At 47.5% G+C, this 6941-nt stretch overlaps 2 protein-coding genes across 3 annotated transcripts; both read left to right on the top strand.

The window, feature by feature from the left end:
• Positions 1-2958: 2958 nt before the first annotated feature.
• Positions 2959-5780, top strand: LOC117794981 (mitochondrial import inner membrane translocase subunit Tim10). Of its 2 annotated transcripts, none has more exons than XM_019803206.2 (3): positions 2959-3111; positions 3541-3654; positions 5314-5780. In XM_019803206.2, the coding sequence occupies exons 2-3, from the start codon at positions 3584-3586 to the stop codon at positions 5513-5515; spliced, it is 273 nt and encodes a 90-aa protein (XP_019658765.1). In that variant the 5' UTR covers positions 2959-3111; positions 3541-3583; the 3' UTR covers positions 5516-5780. The 2 variants fall into 2 exon arrangements, with proteins under 2 accessions (XP_019658765.1, XP_019658766.1); XM_019803207.2 differs by having other exon boundaries at positions 2975-3111; positions 3577-3654.
• A 720-nt stretch (positions 5781-6500) lies between these two features.
• Positions 6501-6722, top strand: TIMM10 (translocase of inner mitochondrial membrane 10; the record flags this gene model as incomplete). Its single annotated transcript, NM_001304897.1, is given in 1 exon segment — positions 6501-6722. A coding segment is annotated over 1 exon segment (205 nt), but the record flags the coding sequence as incomplete, so codon positions are not given.
• Positions 6723-6941: the final 219 nt, after the last annotated feature.

The raw sequence follows: 6941 nt of genomic DNA, 5'->3' as shown, positions 1-6941 counted from the left end.
GGTAGATCTCATGTGAAGTGTTATTGCCACATAAAAAGGGGGCCATTTTTAAAAATATATTTTATTTTGAAGTAATCTCTATACCCAACATGAGGCTTGAACTCAACGCCAAGATCAAGAGTTGCATACTCCTCCAACTGAGCCAGCCAGGTGCCACCCAAAAGGGGCTATTTTTTTTTTAAAAGATTTTATTTATTTATTTGAGAGAGAGCACAAGTGTGCACAAGTGGGGGGGGCAGAGGGAAAGAGAGAGGGAGAAGCAAACTCCCTGCTGAGCAGGGAATCTGACGTGGGGCTGGATCCCAGGACCCTGAGATCATGACCTGAGCCGAAGGCAGACGCTTAACTGAACGAGCCATCCAGGCGTCCAAAAGGGGCCATTTTTGAGAAATTGGAGGAAATTGAATATGTGCATAAGATTACATCAAGCAATTACTATAATTTTGAGAATATGAAAATGGCACTGTGGAAAAGGACTTTATCTGTGAGAGGTCAAAATAGATTTTAAAAATACGGCTAAATGTTAACAACTGTTAAATTCAATATACTGTGCTCTCCACTTTTCTGTATGTTTTACATTTGCTCTAATAACAGTCAAAAAATTAAAAGGAATGAGAACAATGATTTCTTTTTACTGAGCATCTGCCATGGACTAGGTGCTTTTTAAGTACATTTTTTGTTTTTCTGTTTTGTAATGATTGTTTTAACTTTTTATTTTGAAATAATTATAGGTTTACAGGAAGTTGCATAAATAATACAGGGAGAATACTAAAAGTCAATGTTACATAACTATATGCAATATCAGAGCCAGGAAATTGACACTGGAACAATGGTGTGTATAGTTCTATGACATCTTATCACATGTTTAGAGTCGTATAACACCTCCGCAATCAGGATGCATAACCAACCCATCACCACAAAGATCTCCCTTGTTCTACCCCTTTCTAGACACACCTCCACCCCCACCTTTAACCCTGGGCAACCATTAATCTCTTTGTCTCTATAATTTTGTCATCTTGAGAATATTATTTAAACGGAACCATACAGTGTGTAACCTTTTGTAATACCGAATAAAAATCCCATCAAGGAAGCCGATTACTCTTGTAAGAACCCATCTCCTTTTCCCATGCAATTTCTTAATATTCCATGTGTTGACCATCTTATCAAAAGCAAAAACCAGGGGCGCCTGGCTGGCTCAGTCAGTTAAGCATCTGCCTTCAGCTCAGGTCATGATCCCAGGGTCCTGGGATTGAGTCCCACATCGGTCTCCCTGCTCAGAGGGGAGCCTGCTACCCCCTCTGCCTGCCGCTCCCCCTGCTTGTACTCTCTCTTTCTCTGTCAAATAAATAAATAAAATCTTTTTAAAAAAAAAAAAACAAGCTAAAACCAGTACACAACATGTGTCCCCTAAAACATATGTACAATAATATTCACAGCGGCATTGTCAGAATAGCCCCAAACTGGAAACAACCCAAAAGTCTATCAACAGGTGAATAATGAATTGTGGCTTATTCATACAAACACTAGATGGCAATAAAAAAGAATGAATGACAGATACACACAACAGTGTGGATGATATCTTACGGACACTACATTGAGGTAAAGAAGTCAGGCACAAACCAGCAAATAATGTACAACTCCTTTTACATGAAGTTCAAGAGTAGGCAAAACTAACTGATGGCCATAGAAGTCAGAATAGTGGTTAACTCTGGGAGAGGGGGTATTGACTGGGAAGGAACATAAGATAACTTTTGAGGATGTTGGAAATACATTGTATTTTGATCTGAGTGGTGGTTATGAGAATGAATATATATATTTAAAAATTAAGCTTGAGTTTAAAAGAACTAAGCTTAAGTTTCAGGTACTTCAGTTAAAATGCTATACCTTAATTTTATCGAGAAAAAGTTTTTAAGTAACCTCTACAACCAAGGTGGGGCTCAAATTCAGGAGGAGGTGGGGGGGCAGGTCAAGTGTTGTGTGCTCTACTGACTGAGCCGGCCAGGGTCCCCTGTTATACCTTAATTCTTAAAAAAGATTTTATTTATTTATTTGGGAGAGAGAAGCGAGCTCAAGTGCACACTCAGGAGGTGGCAAAGGGGGAGGAAGAAGGACAGAATCTCAAGGGGATTCTGCACTGAGCCGGGAGCCAAGGCGGGGCTCTATCTCACCACCCTGAGATCACGACCTGAGCGGAAACCAACAGTCCCACGCCTAACGGACTAAGTAAGCCACCCAGGCACCCTACCTTAATTTTAAAGTATGGGGGCACAGGGCTTGAGAAAGATGAGTCCTTAGAGAAGAAATGAGGGCCAGTATTTAAAATCTTGACTTCCTTGCGCAATTAGGGAAGCAGAAGTTGCATAAAACAGACTGTATACATGCCTCCGTTTTTCTGTGAGGAGCCTTGCCTCGCTTCTCTGCAACCCCAGCGAAAGCTTAGGACCTACAGGCCGCTGTGTTCCCACAGTCCATTGCAGCACTGACTCTCAAACTTGGCGGCACAAAGAAATCACTTAGGGAACTGAAACGTTTACTGATGCCTGGGTCCTACTCCCAGAGGTTCTGATTTAATTGGTATGAAGTGAGGTATGGGCACTGGGATATTTTAAAGCGTCCCACGTGACCTTAATTTGCAGCACAAACAGAACTGCTCTTTGGGGGAGTCCTTCCTTCTCCGCGCCTGGGTTTGTGCTGGGGCCTCAACTCTCCGGGGGTGGGGGCGAGGTTCACCGAGCTCGGCCCTCTGGCCCCCTCCTACAAAACAGGTAAACTCCGACCTCTCCGCGATAACCCAAAGGACTTGACAGCCAGGCTGCAGGCGCTCTGCACTCCGCCCAAGCCTCAATGGTATTTTGGCGTCCTCTCTAGCATATGTAAGGCGCCTTCGCCTTCAGCCACGGCCGGCGGCTCCCTCTCTATGGTAGCCGATTTCCCAGCGCCGCCTCGCTGGTACTTCATTCCGGAAGCGAATCTGATCAAAGAAGAGGCGGGACTTCCTTCCCGGAGGTGACCCACGTGCTTCCGCCCTAGCCTACCTGGTCCAACGGTGAGTCTCCAGTATTTGCCTGAAGTTGGGGACACTGCGGGCATTGTGACTGGCCCCAGGCCGTGGTAAGTGAGCTCTCGCCTTAAGGTGACCCTGATGATGGCGCCGCCATTTCAGAGGTTCAACCCCTGGACCGGGACCTGTGCACCTTAGCTCCGCGTGTTTTCGAATTCCTAGGGCCCTGGAGGTTCAGGTCCGCGGTTTAGTGTTCCTTTTCGGTCTCTAGAACTTCTCCTGGGTGGAGGTGACCGCTAGGGACTGGGGCGTCAGGTCTCGATTTTCAGCCTCTCCGTTGACGTACTGTGTGACCTTGGGCTGGGCAGTGTTCCCTTTCTGGTCCTCAGTTTCCACATCTGTGAGATGGGGTGGTTGAGCTCACTGAGGTCAGTGGCCCTTGCCAGCCCGACGTCCAATGATTCCTCCGCATCCTCTAACCCCGTGGGATGGAAAACGGAACGGGAGGGGTGGAAGCTGACGGCGATGTCTGCTCCTAGAGACTAGGAGGCCAGAAGATTTCCCCCTCGGTGCAGGTTTGAGATGGATCCACTCAGGGCCCAGCAGCTGGCTGCGGAGCTGGAGGTGGAGATGATGGCTGATATGTACAACAGGTAAGGGCCGACGGTGCGCTCCCTTGTCTTTGAGAATGATCGTAGGTCACCCTTTCTCAGGGTGCCTTTTAGAGGGTACCAGCCCCACCTACACTGCTCATGGTTGAGGGCTAATGCAGACGCGGTATGGGGTCACTAGAACGAGGTGGACATCTAGATTGGGATGCAGTTGGAAACCGAGTGGCTGAGCAGGAAGAGAAGCCCCAGTCCAAGCTCTGGTTGGGTCCCAGGAACAGTTGAGTGTTGCCTTTGTGATAAACAGCACATGGCCCACTTAGTGGTTAACATTTCTTAAACTTGTCTTCCACCTCAGGCACATGCTGAGCAGTTTACATGCCTTCATCTTTTTTAATCTTCAGAATGATCCACTGGGTCAGTTTTAGTTGTCCCATTCTAAGGTGAAGACATTGAGGCTTCTAGAGGTTAAATAACTTTCTCAGGGCTCACAGCTGGTCGGTAGCAATGTCAGGACCAGTACCCGAGTCCGACTCCAAACTAGTGCCCACAACCGTTTGACAGATTTGGGAACAAATTTTTTTTTTTTTAAAGATTTTTTATTTATTTATTCAACAGAGATAGAGACAGCCAGCGAGAGAGGGAACACAAGCAGGGGAGTGGGAGAGGAAGAAGCAGGCTCATAGCGGAGGAGCCTGATGTGGGGCTCGATCCCATAATGCCGGGATCACGCCCTGAGCCGAAGGCAGATGCTTAACTGCTGTGCCACCCAGGTGCCCCGGGAACAAATTTTAACTGCACCAATCACCACTAGTATGGCCTCAGGCAAGTTACTTGGACTTTTTGGTGGATTTCCCATCTATAAAATGGAGGTAGGGGCGCTTGGGTGGCTCAGTCGGTTGAGTGTCTGACTCTTGATTTCAGTGCAGGTTGTGATCTCAGGGTGGAGGGATCAATTCCCACACTGGGCTCTGCGCTCAGCAGGGAGCCTGCTTGAGATTCTCTCTCTGCCTCTTCCCTGTTTGCCCACACACTCAGGCCGTGCATGTGCTTTCTCTCTTTTAAATAAATAAATAATAATCTTTTTAAAAATAAACGAAACGGAGATAATAATGGTACCTACCTTGTAGAGACATTATAGATTTTAAATGTAGAAACGTATGACAAGCTCTTAGTATCAAGGCTGGTACACAGTAAGTAGTCCACACAGGTTGCTGCTTTTATTGGCTTAAGCCACCTGGTATTTTCTCTTAATGGTTTATCTTGGAGGCTATATATTAGAATACTTCCAATTATTTTAAATAATGTTAAAATGCAGGCTGCGAGATCAGACTCTGTGGGTTCATATCCCAGCTTTACATGATCCTGAGGCTCTCCATGCCTTAATTTCCATATCTGTAAAATGGGGATAACGATTGTGCCTACCTCATAGGGTTGTTGTAAGGACTGCATGACAAACCGTGTCAAGCACTTAGCATGATGCCTGGAACATAGCCAGTGCTCAACTAATGGTTCCTATTTAAATGAACATGGGCTCAGATCACGTGAGCACTCTCGAGGACCTTCTAAGATGGTTGAGATGCAGGCTGAGGATTTACACTGCCTTCCTGTGAGATGAAATCAGCATAGCAGGGCAGGAATGATGCAGAGTTCCTGGTATGCCACTGACCTGACCTTGCCCTTCCTCCCCTCCCCCTCCCCCAGAATGACCAGTGCCTGCCATCGGAAGTGCGTGCCTCCCCACTACAAGGAAGCAGAACTGTCCAAGGGCGAGTCTGTGTGCCTGGACCGCTGTGTCTCCAAGTATCTGGACATCCATGAGCGGATGGGCAAGAAGTTGACAGAGTTGTCTATGCAGGATGAAGAGCTGATGAAGAGGGTACAGCAGAGCTCTGGGCCCGTGTGAGGCCCCAGACAGTATACACGCCAAGGTGCGCCGTGCCCCTTCCCATTTGTCTAATAAAAGTGCCCCCATTGGGTGTCATCCGTGAAGACTGCTGAGCCTTGGCTCCCTCAGGAGAGACTCCAGGAGGCCGGAGTATGGTGGGGCTACTCTCCTAGTTGAAGAAGGGGTATTTGTCACACTGCAATGTGACTGTGTATGTACGTGTATGTGTGTGTGTATATATATATATATTAAAACAGGTTTGTTGACACCTCCTACACGGAAAGCAGTGTGCCTGGCACTTGGGAGTAGAGGCAGCAGCCACAGCCTCTACCAGCAGAGGGAGTCTCATGTGTTTAAAAGCACAGACTGGCGTGGTGTTCTGGGTTGCACCCCAGGTCAGGCTCTTGCTGTATGACCCTGAGCACATCACTTCCCTGTGCTTTAGCTTCCTCATCTGTAAAGTGGGGATAATCATGGGGCCATGGCAAGGATTGTATGGTTTAATGTGTGTCCAGCATTTAGAGTGATGACTGGGGCATACGAAGTGCTCAGTAAATGTGAGCTGTATACATGTGTTTAAATAACAACCTAAAATTTAAGTGGAGTCAGGCGGGAATTTTTCCAGATATAAGAGAATATTTAGAGGAGCAAGTGAACAGGAGATGGGATTTGAGAAGGAAGTAGCCAGCCCCTGGGTTCTGAGTGGCAGTATCGAAACGTGAAGGGGCCAGCTTCGTGTGTGATGTGAGTGATCCAGGAGGGGACTGAGTGAAAACCACTGCCATTCACTGTTATCCTCAGTCAGGAACCGTACTCCTCATTCTTCATGCAATATCCGATCTAGCTCTTTCCGCCATCTTTCCGGGCCGCCGTAATGATGCACATGAATGTCCTGGCAGATGTTTGCACGTGCATTAATGCTGAAAGGGGAGGCAAACGCCAGGTTCTTATTAGGCCATGCTCCAGAGTCATCGTCCAGTTTCNTCCTCCCCTCCCCCTCCCCCAGAATGACCAGTGCCTGCCATCGGAAGTGCGTGCCTCCCCACTACAAGGAAGCAGAACTGTCCAAGGGCGAGTCTGTGTGCCTGGACCGCTGTGTCTCCAAGTATCTGGACATCCATGAGCGGATGGGCAAGAAGTTGACAGAGTTGTCTATGCAGGATGAAGAGCTGATGAAGAGGGTACAGCAGAGCTCTGGGCCCGTGTGAGGCCCCAGACAGTATACACGCCAAGGTGCGCCGTGCCCCTTCCCATTTGTCTAATAAAAGTGCCCCCATTGGGTGTCATCCGTGAAGACTGCTGAGCCTTGGCTCCCTCAGGAGAGACTCCAGGAGGCCGGAGTATGGTGGGGCTACTCTCCTAGTTGAAGAAGGGGTATTTGTCACACTGCAATGTGACTGTGTATGTACGTGTATGTGTGTGTGTATATATATATATATTAAAA

This window comes from Ailuropoda melanoleuca, chromosome 16 (genome assembly GCF_002007445.2).
Source record: "Ailuropoda melanoleuca isolate Jingjing chromosome 16, ASM200744v2, whole genome shotgun sequence".
Classification (NCBI taxonomy): Eukaryota; Metazoa; Chordata; class Mammalia; order Carnivora; family Ursidae; genus Ailuropoda; species Ailuropoda melanoleuca.
Note: the sequence above shows the minus strand (reverse complement) of the source record. Positions and strands in the feature narration are given on the sequence as shown.